Source organism: Nycticebus coucang, chromosome 2 (genome assembly GCF_027406575.1).
Source record: "Nycticebus coucang isolate mNycCou1 chromosome 2, mNycCou1.pri, whole genome shotgun sequence".
Taxonomy (NCBI): domain Eukaryota; kingdom Metazoa; phylum Chordata; class Mammalia; order Primates; family Lorisidae; genus Nycticebus; species Nycticebus coucang.
The window spans coordinates 2,546,578-2,566,039 of NC_069781.1; the positions used below are offsets into that span (position 1 = coordinate 2,546,578).

Genomic DNA, 19,462 nt, shown 5'->3' on the forward strand with positions numbered 1-19,462 from the left:
GCCCAGCCCAGCCCAGCCCAGCCCTCTCGAGACTCCGCCCCCCACGAGCCAGTCTCGTCTGCAAGTCCGCATCAGGCGTCGCGCTGTCCCTTTAAGGTGGCGGGGCTTGAGGGCGGGCGGAGGGATGCGCGGGAGCCGCGGCCATGCCGTTCGGGCCGGGAGTGTGCGCGGGCGCGGCGGACACGCGCGAGTGGGATATCGCGCAGGGTGGGTGCGCGCCCCGTGCGGCCTCCACTGAGCATGCTCAGGTCGGGGTCCGCTCACGGCGCTCACCAGCAGCACCCAGCGCGGGGCGGGGCGAGTCGGTGTCAGAGCCAGCGACCATGGAAAAGTACGAGGTGCGCCCCTCGGGGAGGGCTAACGGTCACGGCCCCGGGCCGGCGGCAGCCTTTAGCTTGCAGATTGACCCCGAGCCTCGAAAGGTGCCCTCCTGGGTGCCTTTCGCTTCTCTGGGCCTCAGTTTCCCTTCTCTGAGCCGAGTAGACTCTACATGCCTGGCCGGGTGCCGGAGGGTGTTGGACCGCTCCCGGACCTGGAAAATTCACAAAATCAGAAGAAAAGCTTGCAGAAAGAAATGAGCGAAGGTTTCATTAAATTCTTCTATACTTAGTACGTCAGCTTTATTAAATATTAGGTTCACTATTTGTAAAAATTTTATTAAGTTGGAAACAACTTGTAGGTTAAATTTTTCTCGCTTTGGGATAATTCTCTTTGTGTGTGAAGAGCCCGGCTTGTGGCCGGAGGATTTTTAAAGTAAGTTACTGGTTTGCTTTTTTTTTGAGACAGTCTCACTTTGTCGCCCTCAGTAGAGTGCTATGGTGTCACACAGCTCATAGCAACCTCCAACTCCTGGGCTTAGGCGATTCTTTTGCCTCAGCCTTCTGAGTAGCCGGGACTACAGGGGCCCACCATAACGCCTGGCTGGGGCTGGGTTTGAACACGCCACCCTTGGTATACAGGGCCAGTGCCCTACCCACTGAGCCACAGGCACGGCCTGTAAGTTACTTTTTCAGGGGAAAAAAGACTTGATTAAGATACAGGTTTGGGGCGGCACCTTAGCTCAAGGAGTAGGACATCAGCTCCATATACCAGAGGTGGCGGGTTCACACCTGGCTCCGGCCAAAATACTGCAAAAAAAAAGAAAGATACAGGTTTAGTTTCATTTCCTGCCTCAGTGGGCCTAGGCCTGAGCAATTTTTTTTTTTTTTTGAAACATAGTCTTGCTCTGTCACCCAGGCTACCGTGTTGTGGCATCGGCCTTGCTCACAGCAACCTCAAACTCTAGGGCTTGAGTGATCCTTCTGCCTCAGCCTCCCAAGTAGCTGGGACTACAGATGTCCGCCACAGTACCCAGCTCATTTTTCTTTTTTTGAGACAGAGTCTCAAGCTGCTGCCCTGGGTAGAGTGCTATGGCGTCATAGCTCACAGCAACCTCCAACTTGGGCTCAAGCAATCCTCTTGCCTCCGTTTTTCTATTTTTAGTAGAGACAGGGTCTTGCTTTTGCTCCAGCTGGTCTCAAAATCATGAGCTCAAGCAATCCACTTCGACCTCCCAGAGTGCTAGGATTACAGGCATTGGCCACCCAGCTAGTTTATTTTTTGTAGAGACAGGGCTTCTCTCTTGCTCAGGCTGGTCTCAAACTCCTGAGCTGGAGGGATCCTCCCACCCTGACCTCCCAGAGTGGTGGGATTACAGGTGTGAGCCATCATGTGCTTAGGCCCAGCTGGCCAGAGCATTCTTACACCAGCCCTGCTTTCAGGTCCCTGTAGCTAGGGCTGCTCTGGGCATTGTCCCCATTATTCCATGGGCAGGATTCAGGCTGCCCAAAGGAGCCAGATTACAGAATCTTCGGGCCTTTGTGGACTCCCAGAGCCCCTGGGCTGGGAATTCCATCCCCATAACCCTCTGCTTCCTGCCCCCTTGCATGCTTGATCAGCGTTGGCATCCAGCAGTCCCTGGCTCACCCCACGCTGCCACCCTGGGCCTCTGTGCACAGAGTTCTGACATGCTGGCCATTCCTCTGTAGGTTTGGCTCAAGTCTCAAGCTCTGGAGTCATACTCCAAAGTTATCCAGTCCAGGTGGTCCTTTTGCCCACCTCAGTCTCCTTCAGTGTAAACACAGAAATGGTAATAGTGCTGACCACAGAGGGTGGCTGTGAAGTACTCAGCACAGTGCAGGCACACGGGGGCTCTGACTATGACTGCACCAATTGCAGGACCAGTTACTTTCTTGTTTGAAGCCCAGTTGAGAGGTAGATGCTGGAAGTTGAGCTCTAGAGTGGAGTCTAGAGTGGGAATAAGTCCATTCTAGGGAGGTCTGGCTGGTCCTCACTATAGGTCAAGGAAGGATCATGGAGTTATAGAAAGAACTCCAGAGTTGGCCCCAGTGAGAGGGTCAGCTTCTGCCAGTCAGGGGCTTCCTGGTCTCTGGGGTCATTTCCTCTACAAAAGGGAGAGAAGGTGCCTGCCAGCCTGTCAGGGAGCGTTAGGAAGAGCAGCAGGGCCTACAAGTCCGTGCACATCAGAGTGCAGAAAGCCGTGTGTGTTTCCTAAAAGTGTCTCTCTCTTTTCTTTTTTTTTTTGAGACAGAGCCTCAAGCTATCACCCTGGGTAGAGTGCTGGGGCATCACAGCTCACAGCAACCCCCAACTCCTGGGCTCAAGCGATTCTCCTGCCTCTGCCTCCCAAGTGGCTGGGATTACAGGTGCCTGCCACAACGCCAGACTATTTTATCTCTCTCTTTCATACTGGTAGATTTTGTACCAACTGAGGCCTGGGGCCTTAGGGGTGAACCTGGTGGTGGAGGAAACAGAAACCAAAGTGAAGCATGTGATAAAGCAGGTAAGATGCCAGCCCCATGGCGACCTGATAGAGGTGATGTGATTTCCCCAGCACAGGCTTGCCATCCCTGTGTGCCTGTACTCTCTTCCTCTCCCCCAGAACTTAGGGAGACAAATCTGGTCTTTGACAGGGAAGCTGGTTGTTACTTGCAAATCTCATGCTGCCAGATGTCGACCCTGCAAAGCAAGACCAATGACCTTGGATTATAGCCAAAGACAATGAGGCCCGGGCGGCGCCTGTGGCTCAAGGAGTAGGGCACTGGTCCCATATGCCGGAGGTGGTGGGTTCAAACCCAGCCCTGGCCAAAAAAAAAAAGACAATGAGGCTCAGGGCAGCTCCAGACTAGCCAAAGTCGCAGTTTCCAAGAGGATTCTAATTCAGGCCACCTCAATGGGGGACCTGGTGCTACTCAGTGCAGGGTCACCAGTTTTACCTAAAAGGAGGTGGCCCAGAGAGGGTAGCCAAAGTTCACAGAGGGCTCCCATCACATACTGGGCTCTGGGTCCTTCCACCACACTCCTCACCAGAGCTGGCATGGCAAGGTAGGAGTGCAGGCCTGCGGTAGGACACTCTTGTGTGTGTCAAAATAGGGTGGTCCAAACGAACAGAGGGTCCGGACAAGTCTCACTTTATACCCCTGGGTAGAGTGTTGTGGCATCATAGCTCATAGCAGCCTCAAACTCTTGGGCTCAAACAATTCTCTTGTCTCAGTCTCACAGGTAGCTGGGACCACAGGTGCCTGCCACAACGACTGGCTATATTTATTTATTTAGAGACAGAGTCTCAACTATGTCGCCTTCGGTAGAGCGCCGCGGCGTCATAGCTCACAGCAACCTCAAACTCTTGGGCTTAAGCGATTCTCTTGCATCAGCCTCCCAAGTAGCTGGGACTACAGGTGCCCACCTCAACACCTGGGTATTTTTTGGTTGTAGTTGTCATTTGTTTGGCAGGCCCAGGCTGGATTCAAACCCGCCAGCTCTGGTGTATGTGGCTGGTGCCCTAGCCACCGAGCTACAGGCGCCAGGCTGACTGCCTATTGTTAGAGACAGGGTCTTGCTCTAGCTCAGGCTGGTCTTTAACTCCTGATCTTAAGTGATCCATCTGCCTCAGTGGAGTGCTGGGATTATAGGCATGAGCCACTGCACCCAGCACAGCTACTTGTCGGTGTCGCAGGGCCGCTGACCAGCAGGGACGAGGACACCAACGGAAGGATCAAGGGCACTTTATTGTAGAAATGATACAGCTCGGAAAAAAGCAAGCTCTCCTCTTCCTTCCTCTTCTTTCTCCTGAAATGGAATCTGTACTGCCAGGGTTTGAGGCAGGAAGGTTCACACGGGATTCGGACAAACCCGTGGGGCGCCCTGCAGGCAGCGCCGACGCGTCCCCCCGGGTGGAAAGCCTTAAGTAATGGCCAGAACAACAGTGGTTCTGAATCACGCCTAATGACCATTACTTAAGAAAGCACGGACACCTGCCTGACTAATCATCCTTACTCAAAATAATCTGACTCCTCGTGGCCCTCAGGCGAGAAAGCCTAATTGTCTCATCTTCCCTACAGAGTCTAAAGCCCTGCTGGAGGGACGTCTCTGTACTGAGTCTCACCGGCTGAGGAGGGGGCCCCCCGGCTTAGGGAAGGGGCTCCATTATAGGTTGCCTAATGTAGTACAAGCAGTTAGCGTGTCATCTGTTTCTGGGGAGCAGCTATCTCTACAGGTTAGGTTTTTCCCATCCCTCCGCCATTTTAGGCCAGCGGCCGTCGTCGTCTTACAGGTCTCTCCACACTACTTTTTTCTAAATAAAAGTCAGGAGAGGGGAGTGCAGATAGGAGTCTTTTTTTTCCAAGGCCAGGCATTTGTAAAGTTTTGCTTTTACAAGAAAGGTATGTTGCCGGGCGAGGTGGCTCACACCTGTAATCCTAGCACTTGGGAGGCCGAGGCGTGTGGACTGCCTGAGCTCACCAGTTTAAGACCAGCCTGAGCCAGAGCAAGACCCAGTCTCTAAAAAAAAAAAAAACATAGGCAGGCATTGTAGCAGGTGCCTGTAGTCCTAGCTACTCGGGAGGCAAAAGAATTGCTTGAGCCCAAGAGTCTGAGGTTGCTGAGCTAGACGCCATGGCACTCTACCAAGGGCGAAAAATTGAGACTCTGTCTCAAAAAAAAAAAAAAAAAGGTATGTTGAAATTTACGGTATACTTTCTTTTACCTGATGCATCAAGAACTTTGTCCCACATCAGGTCAGCAGCTATGTGGCTCTGTCTTGTGGCATGTGCCACCAAGTGACCCATTCTGTCCCTTCATGTGGGTTGAGTGTTTAGCTTGCTCTCAATTTTTCACTATGTATAAACAACTCTGATAAATATCCTCATGGTTTTTTAGAATTCCTAGGAGTGAGATTTCTGGGTGAAACAATGTGACGTTTCTTAAGGCTTTCAGAGTGTCCAGCTTCACCCACTTCTAAGCCCCCTGAGACAGGAGGAAAGGAAGACGGGACGGCTCACTTAGGCCTTTGCCCTGGACACCGCAGGACAGAGTGCCGGCATCCAGGGTCTCTACGTGGGTCTGGGGACCAGTCACTAACTTTACATTATGGTCCGTGATCCCCCCCCAATTACAAGAGTACTTCATTTGTAAGTCTGGTGTGCAGAATTTCTGGGTAAGGACCTGGTACCAGATCCGGTGGTAGTATCTACTCAAGTCTGCTACTGTGTGTGCTGCAGACTAAAGCCCTGCGCTGCCCTCACCACCAGCCCTTCCCTTCCCACACACCCTCTTCCACCCAGAGAGGGCAGGCTCAGGGAAGGAGAGGGGACTGCCTGGGCGGCGCCTGTGGCTCAGTGAGTAGGGCACCGGCCCCATAAGCCGAGGGTGGTGGGTTCAAACCCAGCCCCAGCCAAACTGCTGCAACAACAAAATAAAAAATAGCCGGGCGTTGTGGCGGGCGCCTGTAGTCCCAGCTGCTCTGGAGGCTGAGGCAACAGAATCACATAAGCCCAAGAGCTGGAGGTTGCTGTGAGCTGTGTGACGCCACGGCACTCTACCGAGGGCAGTAAAGTGAGACTCTGTCTCTACAAAAAAAAAGAGAGGGGACTGCCGCATGAGCTGGATAAGGAATGAAGCGGTGAGATCGATACTATACCAACCAGATCATTTTTTGGCTTTAGGACAAACATACTATTTTCTTTCCTGCTTTCAAATGGTTTCTGAAAATGAATCCTTTACTGATTTCTTAGAGTTTATATTATGCTATCCTAACCTTATCTTTGCAACAAGAGCAAAGATGTTCTCATTTCTCCAAGTATTTTTAGATCTCTGCCTTAGGAACAACTTCAGGCCCTGCCTTGTGCCATAGGGCAGGGGCATGAATGGTGGGAGCCTGGCACCCCTGGGGAACAATGATGATGGTAGTTGTGATGGTCATAGTGGTGATGATGATGATAGTGGTGGTGATGGTCATGGTGCTGCTGGTGGTAATGATGGTGATGGTTGTGATGATGATGGTCGTGGCGATGGTGGCAGTAATGATGATCGTGATGGTGATGGTAATGACGGTGGTGGTCATGGTGTTGTTGGTGGTGGTTTACCACACATTCACTAAGCAGTGCTCTTGTGCCTCTGCAGGTGGAATGCATTGATGAGCATCAGGCCAATGAAGCCCTGGAGGAGGTAATGCTGGTGGTTTTCTCTCTAGAGTAACATGGTGCAACACACAAACTGTGTTGTATACTTTTTGTTTGTGTGTGTGTGTGTATGAGTTTGAGACAGTCTCAGTTGCCCTGGATGCAGTGCCATGGTGGCATCACTCACAGCAACCTCAAACTCTTGGGCTCAAGCTTCCTTTTTGTCTCAGCCTCCTGAGTAGCTGGAACTCTAGGCACCTGCCACAACACCCCCTTGTTTTTTTTTTTTGTAGAGACAGAGTCTCACTTTTTATGGCCCTCGGTAGAGTGCCATGGCCTCACACAGCTCACAGCAACCTCCAACTCCTGGGCTTAAGCAATTCCCTTGCCTCAGCCTCCCGAGTAGCTGGGACTACAGGCGCCCGCCACAACGCCCAGCTATTTTTTTGTTGCAGTTTGGCCGGGGCCGGGTTTGAACCCGCCACCCTCGGTATATGGGGCCAGCGCCCCACCGACTGAGCCACAGGCGCCGCCCACCCCCTTGTTTTTTTGTTTTGTTTTTTTTCTATTTTTAGTAGAGATGGGGGTCTTGCTTTGTTTAGGCTGGTCTCGAATTCCTGAACTCAAGGGATCCACCGCCGTGGCCTCTCAGAGTGTGCTAAGTGCCGGGGTCACAGGCCTGAGCCACCACTGCTGGCCTGTGTTCTGTACTCTGGAGGGACTGAGTGAAGGGTCATGTGGATAGAGGGATGGAGGCTCACAAGTAGTTTTGTCCCAGCTATGAAGCCAGCAGCCGTAGGTCATGAAGGGAGCCTCTGCCTAGAACACTCTTTTTTTTTTTTTTTTTTTTTTTGAGACAAGGTCTCATTCTGTTGCCCAGGCTGCAGTGTAGTGGTATCACATAGCTCTCACAGCAGCCTCAAACTCCAGGGCTCAAGGGATCCTCATGCCTCAGCCTCCCAAATAGCTGGAACTATAGGCACCCACCACCATGCGCAGCTAATTTTTTCTATTTTTAGTAGAGATGGGGTCCTGCTGTGGTCTCAAACTCCTGATCTCAAAGGATCCTCCTGTCTTGGCCTCCCTGGGGGGGAGGGATTATAAGCAGAAGCCACCACGCCCAGCCAAGAAAGATACTTCTAAATATAGTTCTGACAACCTAGAACACGTGTTCCAGAGAAGAAGAAGTTTAAATATTAGGCAGGGCATAGGCTAATTACCAACAACCACCTTTTAAAAGACTGTTTTATTTGCAATGATTAAAATAGTTACAGGCTCGGCACCTGTGGCTCAAGCGGCTAAGGCACCAGCCACATACACCTGAGCTAACGGGTTCAAATCCAGCCTGGGCCAGCCAAACAACGGTGATGGCTGCAACCAAAAAAATAGCTGGGTGTTGTGGCAGGCGCCTGTAGTCCCAGCTGCTTGGGAGGTGGAGGCAGGAGAATCGCTTGAGCCCAGAATTTGGAGGTTGCTCTGAGCTGTGATGCCACGGCACTCTACCCAGGGCGACAGCTTGAGGCTCTGTCTCAAAAACAAAATATATATGTGTTATAGCAGAATATTTAGAAATAGAGAATTGTTTAGCAAAGAAAATATAAATTACCCTTACTTCTATCACTTGCCCTGAACGGTGGTGACATCCACTTCACAGCGGCAGCAGTGGCAGCTGCAGGAGCTTTGGTTTGCTGTACAAAGGCTCTGAGCAGTTCTTCTTTGCCTGTCTTCATTTCACATGAGATCACATGTGTCCCCTTCTATCTAATGCTTCTTGTTTGTCTTCTTTCTGAAATGGCCAGCTCTTGAGCTTTGCCAGCAAACATTTTTGGTCCACAACATGACTGGCACACAGTGGCAGGCCCAGGCTACTGCAACAAATAGAAAGGAGTGTGGGATGCCCACATGAAGCCCACGCTGCCCCGGCTTTCCATGCTGCTGTTTCCCCTCCATGTCCCGCTGGGCAACCTGCCTCAACATCCACCCCTCCATCACGGATGCTGGCCCTCTGGCTCAGCAGCTCTCTGGAAGCTGTTTGTGCTGCCCGCTTGGACTTGTTTTCAAAGCACTTTGAGCTGTGGCAGGAGCACTGGCTCCCTCCATGGGCACATCTCCCTCCAGCAGCAGCACCGTCTCAGCCAGGCCTGGCTGTGCTTTCTCTCCTGCGTACCTGGCACTCCTCCTGCATCAGCTTCCTTTGTCCTCAGGACATCCCTGTGAGGCAGAGGCCACTGTCACCCACGTTTGCATAAGAACATGATGCTTGGAGAGATTGAAAAGCCTGTCTCAGCCACACAGCACAGCCAGCACGTGCTGGATATGGGACCAGGCTGCATGGCCTCCCTGAACTGCTCCCTGCCCAGCTCAGAGCTTTGGTTGGTTATGTGGCCAAAGAGCACAGCTGAGAGGCCTTGTCTCCCTGACCTCATTTCCTCTGCTCTCATCCCCACAGCTAATGCCACTGCTGAAGCTTCAGCACACCCACATTGCTGTGTACAAAGAGCTGTTTATCACGTGGAACGAGGAGGTGGGTCACAGCTGGCACCTGTGGGCAGCTGTCACCTAGTGGGCTATAGAAAAGCACACTGGGCACAGAGCAGCCCTCGGGGAGCAGTGGCAGTGTCTAAACACAGCCAGCCCTGACTTGGCCCTGACTGGGGCCAGGTCCTACTGCAGGGCGTTCTGTGCACCTGTGAGCCCTAGTGATCTGGCTGTAGGAGGGGTTACTCTCCTATTTTACAGAGGAAGAAACAGAGCCAAAGACAAACAGGTTTCCCAGCTGGCATGTGGCCCAGGCCCGTGCCAGCACTCTGTGCATCAGCTCACTATGCAGCCAAAGGCGCTCAGAGGGTCTATGCCACTGCCAGGGTTTTGGCTTTCACGGAAGGAGCTGGCCATGGGCAGCTGGTCTCTGCTTCCTGTGGCCTTTTGCAGCCCTGCACAGTCTGGGCGACAGCTGTGTCCATCACTGTGCACAGGGAGGGTTGCAGGGCAGGAACTACTGTCCTCTTCCTGGTGTAACCTGGGGCTCGCAGAGGTTAAGGAGTTCCTGAGGCCACACAGCTAATAGGCAGCGGAGTGGGGTTCAAACTCTGAGCTGCGCCTCATAGGCCGTATGAGTTCTCATCTTCAGAAAGAGCCAGGAGCTTCCCGGCCACTCTGGACGAACCTGAGATGGAGGGAGGGAGGTTGAGCCAGACGGGGCACTGAAGGTGAAGGACAGGAGGCCTTAGGCTGAGCATCAGTGTCAATAGTATCTCCTCTGGGGCTGACAGCTCGGGGTCTGGGCAGGACTTATGAGTCCCCAACACATAACTCCCCCCACCCAGTGGGACCCTGAAAGTCTTGGGGAGGGGCCCTCACTGTACACACCCCCAAATATTTTCTGAAAACCCCCTAATATTCTCAGGAGGGTGCAGAAAAGCCAGAAGGTGTCTCACCAGGGAGGGAGCACAGCACTGGAGCCCCCAGCCTGGTGTGCTGGAGTCACAGTCAGGACGGACTCCTGAGGATAGCAGTTATCTCAGAGAAGGGTTACGCAGTGGTCCCAGGCAGAGAGTCCACTCGTGCAGTGTCTGGGGGGCAGGTGTGGCTTTTTAGAGCCCCTCTGTGGAGCACGCCATGGTGCCCTCCTGAGCAGAGCATGGAGGGCTGGGTGTGGGAGAGCAGGGGCACGTGAGCCCCTCCGTGGAGCACAGCAGGGAGGGCTGGGTGTGGGACAGCAGGGGCACGTGAGCCCCTCTGTGGGCAATGCCCCTACTCAATGCCAGTCCAGTTCAGGGAGGCTCTGGAGTGGGCACCGCCAAGGGCAGCTGGCTCAGGGGCCTTATGCCCAGCAGATCTCCTCCCTGTTCCTCTGCCTGGTGATGGAGTTCAACAAGGTCAGCTTCCAGAATGTCATTGAGAGGAAGAGGAAGGCAAAAGAGGTCATTGAGCCCAAGGTAAGACACCCTCTGGGATTCCAGGCCTGGGGACTGTGCATCGTAGGCCCTGCATGGAGGGGGGGAAGGCTGCTGAGGTCTGGGGTCTTGTTCTTTCTTAAATGTCTATCTGGAGGTGTTGTGCTCTGTGGCCTGCACAGCCCCAAGTGCATGGCAGGATGCCCTTAACGTGCGTGTATGCCCATACCCTCCTCCAGGCCCAGGTGGAGGGCATGCCCGGAACCCCAGGAAGTTTCCATTCAGTCCCCAGGACTCCGCTGACGCTCCCTGTGGAGGAGCTCATAGAACTGGACTCACACATGTCGCACTCGGGTCTGGTCTCCCCTACTCGGCCGGATGCTTTGAGCCCCATGCTGTACTGTGCAGTGCACCCGAGGGTGGCCTTCTGCGGCCGCATCCCCTCCTCTGCCGGGCATCACAGGCTGTTCACCTGTTTTTGTGTTGCTGAGTGTGTGGGTGTTTCCAGTTTGGGATTGTTGTGAATAAGGGAACACCTGTGATCCCAGTTCTCTGGGAAGCTGAGGCGAGTGGATTGCCTGAGCTCAGGAGTTCCAGACCAGCCTGAGTAACAGTGAGACCTCATCCCTCCTAAAAATAGAAAAACTAGTCAGGCGTTGTGGCAGGCACCTGTAGTCCCAGCTACTGGGAGGCTGAGGCAAGGCGTGTGAGGTTGCTATGAGCTGTGATGATGCCACGGCACGCTACCCAGGGTGACAGAGTGAGACTCTGTCTCATAAAAAAAAAAAAAAAAAAAAAAGTGCCTTGAGCATTGCGGGATAAATTCCTGGGAGTGGTATATGTGAAGCTTTAGTCGATACTCCAGACATTTCTCAAATCTCAGCGTGGTGTGGTTGAGCCAGTATGTGCTCTCACTGGGAGCTGTGCTGGTCCCATGTCCTGACCAGCACTTTACTCTGTCAGTCTTTGATTTTTAGAGACAGGGTCTTGCTCTGTCACTCAGGCATGATCACAGCTCACTGCAGCCTGGAACTCCGGGGCTCAAGCAGTCCTCCTGCTTTAGCTTCCCAAAGTGCTGGGACTAGAGGCGTGAGCCGCCCCGCCTATCCGTGGTCTGCGTCAGTCTTTATAACGTTAGTGGGCAGTGGTCCTTTATGACAGCTCTGATCTGCAGCTCAGCAGTAACTGCAGTGAGCGTACTCTGGCCCTTTGGATGTCTTCTGGGCCTGTTCAGGTCTTTGCTCACTAAGATCCTTGTGTTGTTTGACTTCCCTTCTTGATTTGTAGAAGCTGTTTACATGTTTCAGACAAGGCCCCAGAGTATCTTTTCCCAAGCTGTGTTTTGCCAGCTCACTTTCGTATTTTTTATTTATTTGTTTATTTACTTTTTGAGACAGAGTCTCAAGCTGTCGTCCTGGGTAGAGTGCTGTGGTGTCACAGCCCAGCTTTTTTTGTTGTTGTAGCAGTTGTCATTGTTTAGTTGGCCCAGGCTGGGTTCGAACCTGCCAGCCTCGGTATATGTAGCCGGCGTCCTACCCACCGAGCTACGAGCACCACCCAGTTCGCTTTCATTTTTTTTTTTTTTTTTTAATTTTTATTTATTTTTGTATTTTTTTGTTGTTGCAGTTTGGCCAGGGCTGGGCTTGAACTCGCCACCCTCAGTATATGGGGCCGGCACCCCACTCTCTGAGCCACAGGTACCACCCCAGTTCACTTTCTTAATGATGCCTTTTGACACGGCTTTAAGGTCAATGCCTAGAGTCTGATTTGAGAAACCTTTCCTGCCCTGAGGGTGTGAAGATGCTCTGTTTTCTTTGGGAAGCTTAGTCCTGTTTACTGCTGTGATCTCTGCCACATGAATTTTGCTTGCTTTTTTTTTTTTTGTAGAGACAGAGTCTCACTTTATCACCCTCGGGTAGAGTGCCTTGGTGTCACACAGCTCACAGCAACCTCCAGCTCTTGGACTTAGGCGATTCTCTTGCCTCAGCCTCCCGAGTAGCTGGGAATACAGGTGCCCGCCACACCCGCCACAATGTCCGGGCTATTTTTTTGTTGTTGCAGTTCAAACCCGCCACCCTCAGTATATTGGGCCAGCGCCCTACCCACTGAGCCACAGGTGCTGCCCTTTTTTTTTTTTTTTTTTTTTGGGCGGTGCCTGTAGCTCAGTGAGTAGGGCGCCAGCCCCATATGCCGAGGGTGGCGGGTTCAAACCCAGCCCCGGCCAAACTGCAACAAAAAATAGCCGGGCGTTGTGGCGGGCGCCTGTAGTCCCAGCTGCTTGGGAGGCTGAGGCAACAGAATCGCGTAAGCCCAAGAGTTAGAGGTTGCTGTGAGCCGTGTGACACCACAGCACTCTACCCGAGGGTGGTACAGTGAGACTCTATCTCTACAAAAAAAAGAAAAAAAAAAAAAAAAAAGAGACAGAGTTTCACTTTGTTGCCCTCGGTAGAGTCCCGTGGTGACACAGCTCATAGCAACCTCCAGCTCTTGGGCTTAGGCGATTCTCTTGCCTCAGCCTCCCAAGTAGCTGCAATTACAGGTGCCCGCCAGAACACCTGGCTATTTTTTTGTTGCAGTTTGGGGCCAGGTTTAAATCCACCACCCTTGGTATTTGGGACTGGTGCCCTACTCACTGAGCTACAGGCGCCACCCGAATTTTGCTTGCTTTTGCTCTGAAGAGGCTGTTTGGGGCCTTTGAGCACCATATCCCCTCGGCAGCCTGATGCTCCCTCTCAGCTCGGGCTCAGAGGCTAAACTGGGTGGGCTTTCTGTTGGTCTGTGGTGGTATAAGCCTTTGACACACAGAAGATTCCCAGAAGCCCAGTCAGTGATGTGGAGCAGCTCCAGCGGGGCAGGGTGAGCCTGGCATCCTGCCCATCGGCCCCTCGAACTCAGGGGTGCTAGGGGCGAGTATCCTGGACATGAGATGGAGCTGGTGCCTGACACAGATGCTTCCAAAGTGTCTCTCTCAGGGCTCTTTCGTTCTCTGGACATGAAGGAGCAGGCCCCAAACGGCCACTGCAGGCACTGACATCTGTTACCCACAGTGGGGCTGCCACAGACTCCCAGCTGGCATTGGGCAGTGCAGGCCACAACCCACATTCGTGGCCACTGGGGAGGGGGCACAGGGCTGGATCCCCAGGGCACACAGGGCCTCCAGGAGGGAGGCAGGCAGGAGTTGGAGCCTGGAGACAGAGCTGCCCTGCTGCACACACCTGGCTTACGTCTGCCCCAAGCCGCCGGGAGAGAATGTGCTCCCTGTCCCGCTGCTGCTCTGAGTGGTCTCCCACGTAAAAGCAGCCGGAGGGAGTCCCTCCCATCCTGGTGTCTCTGCTTCTTCCCCAGTGGTTGCAGGATGTGCTGGGCCAGGTGCTGGACGCACTAGAATACTTGCACCAGCTGGACATCATTCACAGGTGACCAAGGCCGCCACCTCCAGGGACTGGTTTGCTGCCTCAGGAGAAAAGGCAGAGTCTGCTGGGGGCTGAGAATGGGTACAGGATGGGGTGGCAGGTACCAGCCTTCCAGAGCCCCTCCCTGGAGCAGAGCATGGTGCCCTCCTCTGAGCAGTGCCAGGGCCTGACGTGTGCACAGCTGCATGGAGGTGCAATGGTCGGGGTAGGCTGCTCTGAAGTACAAGACAAAGAGGGGGGCTTCCTCCCCTGGGCCCAGTGTTGGGTACAGCACACCCCATCCCACCTACCAGCAGTGTGGCTCTTGGCTTCAGAATCCATAGTCTGTAGGGGCTGGGAATTGGCTCTGATTATAAATACCAATATATATATATATTGTTTTTTGAGACAGAGTCTCACTCTGTTGTCCTGGGTAGAGTGCAGTGGCATCATCATAGCTCATAGCAACCTCAAACTCCTGGGCTCAAGCGATCCTCTGCCTCAGCTTCCTGAGCAGCTGGGACTAGAGGCATGAGCCACTGCACCCAGCCAACAAAATCTTATTTAAAGAAGAGAAAAATAGGCAGACCACATGTACAGAGGGAATGCTCACGATTCAGCGTCAGTGTCTCCGGACAGTGCACAGTGGCTGCAAACCCAGCCCTAATGCACAACTGAGACCTGCAAAGGAGTAAACACAGTGCTGACTGAGGGCCTTGGGTAGCTGGTGAACACAGTGCTGACTGAGGGCCTTGGGTAGCTGGTGAACACAGTGCTGACTGAGGGGCCTTGGAGTGGTTGGGTGTGTTCCTGCGTGTGATTGGGTTTTTCCCTCAGATTAAAATAACTAAGTATACGGGCGGCACCTGTGGCTCAAGGAGTAGGGCACCTGTCCCATATGCCGGAGGTGGCGGGTTCAAACCTAGCCCTGGCCAAAAGCCACAAAAAATAAAAAAATAACTAAGTATATTGTCTGTTTATGGGAAACAATTAGTGAAAAAACAGGCAAATAAGGGGAGTTCTCTGGAGAAGAGAGGAGGGCGTGGGCTGCCACTGCAGAAGCAGTTGGGGTGTGGGCAGGGAGTTGGGTGCCCAGGCGTATGCCAGCCTGGGGCCACCCAGCAGCCCCGCAGCACCCAGGAGGGTCCCTTCTTGGTTTCAGGAACCTCAAACCCTCCAACATCGTGCTTGTCAGCAGCAGCCACTGCAGACTGCAGGAGCTGAGCTGCCACACGCTGATGGTCGACGAAGCCAAGTGGAACGTCCGCGCAGAGGAAGGTGGCTGCAGGAGTGGCACTGGCGAGGAGGGAGGGGCTGCTCCTGGGGGCTGGAATGAGGTTCTGGCAAACTGCTCTTTGCTCAGAGGTCCCCACAGAGCCCCTGCTGTGTGGACTCCAAAGAGCTCCCCTCGCCTGACTGAGCAGGAGTGGGACCAAGGGGGCAGATGTGGGGCTCAGAAGACACCCAGTTCAGCATTGTGGGGCATGGTGGCTTACACCCATAATCCTAGTACTCTGGGAAGCTGAGGCAGGAGGATCCCTTGAGCTCAAGAGCGAGACCCTGTCTCTACTAAAAATAGAAAAACTGGCTGTGCGTTGTGGCAGGCACCTGTGGTCTCAGCTGCTCGGGAGGCTGAGGCAGAGGATTTTTTTTTTTTTTTTTGCAGTTTTTGGCCAGGACTGGAGTTGAACCTGCCACCTCCAGCATATGGGGCTGGTGCCCTACCCCTCTGAGCCACAGGCGCCACCCTGAACCAAGGATTTTGAGGTTGCTGGGGCCTGGGTTGATGCCACGGCACTCTACCCAGGGCACAGAGTGACACAATCTCAAAAACAAAAAAGAAGACACCAGCATTTAGGAAAATAATGTAGCAGCGTCTAAAGGAAGGAAATTAAAATGGGCAGAGGACCTGCCACGTACCAGGCGCTGACTCCACACGGATTACTCTGTGGAACCCTAAAATAACACAGAGATGGGAGGGGCAGGTGGCAAGGGGAGATGAGGTCTTTCCTTGGACAAAATGTCAGGACAAAGGTTGCTGGAGTGCAAACCTGTAATAGCTGTGGGTGGAGAGAACCACCACAGTGAGAGTTCCAGAGAAGGGGGCGGTGCCTGTGGCTCACTGGGTAGGGTGCCAGCCCCATATACCGAGGGTGGCAGGTTCGAACCCAGCCCTGGCCAAACTGCAACAAAAAAATAGCTGGGCATTGTGGTGGCTGCCTGTAGTCCCAGCTACTTGGGAGGCTGAGGCAAGAGAATCATCTAAACCCAGGAGTTGGAGGTTGCTGTGAGCTGTGACGCCATGGCACTCTACCAAGGGTGATACAGTGAGACTCTGTCTCTTAAAAAAAAAAGTTCCAGAGAAGAGTCCCAGCTGGCAGTTGGTGGCACTCTATCCTCGGTAGACAGAGGATGATGGGTTAGTGGGTGGTAAGGTGGCTAGATCACTGGGTACACGGGTGGGTGGTAGGCTGGATGACAGTGTGTGGATGGGTGGGAAGATGGGGCCACTGGAGGTGCAGGTGGCAGGGTCCTTGAAGTCCAGCCAGTTGCTGTTTGCCTGGGGAAGGGAGGTCTAGTGAAGGAGGGGCCACCTGAGGCCAGTAAGGGACTACAAGACTGACCAAGGACCCTGCTCTGCTGCTCCTTGCCTAGGGTTCAGGTTTAGGAACTAGGGCAAAGCGACTAGAACTCTGCCCCAAGGTCCTGACCGTTAGAGGGGTCAAGGTGTTCAGAGAAGTGCGGATTTTAACCTTGGCACATTCTCCTTTGAACTCATGCAGCCAGAGTGGGCACACGGACACCCAGCACACACAGGGCCAGCCCAGTGGGCGCTGTTGAGATGGACAGCCTCACTGCTGCAAGGTCAAGGCAGATGTCTAGCCGACCAGGGTCCTCTTGCTCCCCCACAGTTAGTATGTCTCCATCTCTCCCAGGAAGAGTGGCCAAAGGGCACCCAAGCGGGCACAGTGCCCCCAGAGGGCCCAGGACTCAATGGGCCTCACTCTGCTCCTGCCAACAGACCCCCGTCATAAGTCCTGGATGGCACCTGAAGCCCTCGAATTCTCCTTCAGTCAGAAATCTGACATCTGGTCCCTGGGCTGCATCATCCTCGACATGACCAGCTGCTCCTTTGTGGAAGTGAGGGGCTGCTTGGGCCAGGGGCGGGGGCTTGCCCTTAACTTCCTCATTCTGTGCCTATGCCCAGGCCTCAGGAGCCTTCCCTCAGACCCCCACCCACTGGTAGGCTGTGTGTTAACAGCAGCTCCAGGAGTTGTCACCGACTTCTGACAGAGGATAAGCCAAATTCAGGTGCCCTTGTTAGAGCTGCAAGCATGGGACTCGGCTTGTGTAGTCCAGACACACCGGGGCTGGCACTGCTGCACATCCTTAGCATGTGCGCTCTCGATCCTATCCCTGCTGGGGCCCCTGCACCAGGTCTGCGGCTGGCAGGGGCGAGGGAAGGCTTCCATGGCCACCCTGGCTGCAGGGAGGCTGGGGTCCTATCCTCTGCACTCAGAAAACAAAGCGGGGAGCGGTCAGGTGGCCAGGCCCCTGTGCCTGTTGTGCTCAGGAGCAAGGAAGCTTCCCTGCTTCCCCAGGTCCACGCACCAAGGTCTCCAGAGAGCACAAGCACCTGGCTGGGCCCTAGCATCCTCATCCCATGTTGCTAAGGCACTTTGCCACACTGCCTTCCTTCAGGAGACCCCAGGGAAATGAGGGCCTCCTGCTTTGGGGGCTTGTCATGTCCTGGAAGTGCCTGGCTGCAGCCCCAGCCTGACAGCATAGGACTTGGGCACTCTTAACCTTCTGTCAAGTGGCACGCTGACCTCCTGTAGCTGGGTCCACATCAGGGACTTTGTTGGCAGAACTGGATTGGAGAGTTGTGAGACAGCCCATGCTACTTTCTCTGAGCAGCTATTTCTTCTCCTTCTTCCTCCTTTTTTTTTTTTGAAGAGATGGGAGCTGGGCACGGTTGCTCATGCCTGTAATCCTAGCACTCTGGGAGGCTGAGGTGGGTGAATAGCTTGAGCTCATGGGTTTGAGACCAGCCTGAGCAAAAAGCGAGACCCCGTTTCTACTAAAAAAAAATAGAAAAACTGAGGCAAGAAGATTGCTTAAGCCCAAGAGTTTGAGTTGCTGTGAGCTATCACGTCACGGCACTCTACCTGGGGTGACAGCTTGAGACTCTGTCTCAAAAAAAAAGAAAAAAAAGCTCTCGGCCTTAGCGCCATCTTTCTAGAAACCTCCGCGCCATGAGAGCCAAGTGGAGGAAGAAGCGAATGCGCAGGCTGAAGCGCAAAAGGAGAAAGATGAGGCAGAGGTCCAAGAAAACCGCCTGGTTGTGCACTCGTGAAGGCCACAAGAGAAGGAACATGAGATGTGAAGAGGCTAAGGAGGCTAGTACAAGCTGCTGGACTGCATGCTACTGTCTAGAACTTGCTCTCAGTGCATCTAAGACCTCATCGCCATCCAATCACCAAGACCACCCCTAAGAGACCCACCTTGTTCACACCAAAACAGTCCTATCGGTCCCTTGCATTGGACCTGACGTCCTGGACTCATTCTGTTCTCGCGTGCGGCTGAGTGTAACCAGTATACAATAAATCATACCTTCTGCTGTTTCGGCTGATGAAGCGAAAAAAAAAAAAAAAGAGAGGGGAGTTTTGCTCTGACACCCAGGCTGAAGTGCAGTGGCAGGATCATAGCTCACTACAGCCCAAACTCCTGGGCTCAAGCAATCCTGCCTCAGCCTCCCAGAGTACAGGGACTGCAGACGTGAGCCACTGTGTCCTGCCAGTTTCTTCATAGAATTGCCCCCAGGGAGTCTTGACATTCCCGCAGGCAACAGCTGCATCTGGTCCTCTAATTGCTGTTCCTTGTTCCCAGCATGTCCTCTGCTGGTGGCCAAGGCCCAGTTTTTAGTTGAGGGAATGCACAAAACAGTGTCTTCTTCCCTTGAAGGACACGGAAGCCATGCACCTGCGGAAGTCCCTCCGCCAGGGCCCAGGCATCCTGAACGGCGTCCTGAAGACAATGGAGATGAAGCAGATTCCAGATGCCAACATCTTCGTGGGTCTTTTGCCGTTGATGCTCCAGATCAACCCCTTGGATAGAATAACCATCAGGTGAACTTGGGGTCAGGTTTTATTTGAACCCAGTGGTTCTCGACCTTCCTAATGCCACGGTCCTTTAATACAGTTCCTATGGGTCACATTTTAACCTATTAACTTACCTTACCTCGTCTTTCCACTTAAACGCGGATCCCTGGCTTTCTTCCATGACAACTCCATCACAGGCACAATTGGGCTTTTCCATGCTGTGGCCACCCCGGGCTTTGCTGCAGTGGAAGGCACTTGCAGGCACGTCTTTGAATGCTGGAGCAAGGGCATGGCAGGCACAGACTTGAGGCCCCACCATGCACTTAGGGGTCAGGAAAAAGTTTTAATTTTAACTTAATTTTAAAATCAGGAGAAAAAAAAATAATAGGTAACAATGAATCCAGCGTGGGCTATATTTATCTTTATACCAACATAGCATAAAGTCTGAATTTTTGTATGATTTTATGGAGGAAAGGGCACACAAAGGCAAGTGCCCAGGCTTAGGACATCCCCCCACAGCCCAGGAGAGAGCCCTGTGCCTCTGCAGAGTAAGTCCCCAGAGTGGAACTGCTGGGACACTTGCCAGACACTAAGGACATTGTGGGAGACTCTGC

At 53.4% G+C, this 19,462-nt stretch overlaps 1 protein-coding gene across 10 annotated transcripts in view; it reads left to right on the forward strand.

Moving 5' to 3' along the window:
• STKLD1 (serine/threonine kinase like domain containing 1) overlaps window positions 1–19,462 on the forward strand; it is a 29,938-nt gene that overhangs the window by 1,037 nt on the left and 9,439 nt on the right. For 3 of the 10 annotated variants that reach the window (XM_053558154.1, XM_053558158.1, XM_053558161.1), the window contains exons 2-10: window positions 2,756–2,842; window positions 6,460–6,504; window positions 8,908–8,982; window positions 10,295–10,396; window positions 10,594–10,773; window positions 13,700–13,770; window positions 14,909–15,024; window positions 16,769–16,887; window positions 18,712–18,875. In XM_053558154.1, coding sequence (XP_053414129.1) covers window positions 2,756–2,842; window positions 6,460–6,504; window positions 8,908–8,982; window positions 10,295–10,396; window positions 10,594–10,773; window positions 13,700–13,770; window positions 14,909–15,024; window positions 16,769–16,887; window positions 18,712–18,875 — 959 coding nt within the window. Of the gene's footprint in view, window positions 1–83; window positions 339–2,755; window positions 2,843–6,459; window positions 6,505–8,907; window positions 8,983–10,294; window positions 10,397–10,593; window positions 10,774–12,794; window positions 13,973–14,908; window positions 15,025–16,768; window positions 16,888–18,711; window positions 18,876–19,462 lie in introns of those variants that run through there. The other 7 variants (XM_053558156.1, XM_053558155.1, XM_053558160.1 and 4 more) reach the window with 7 other exon arrangements.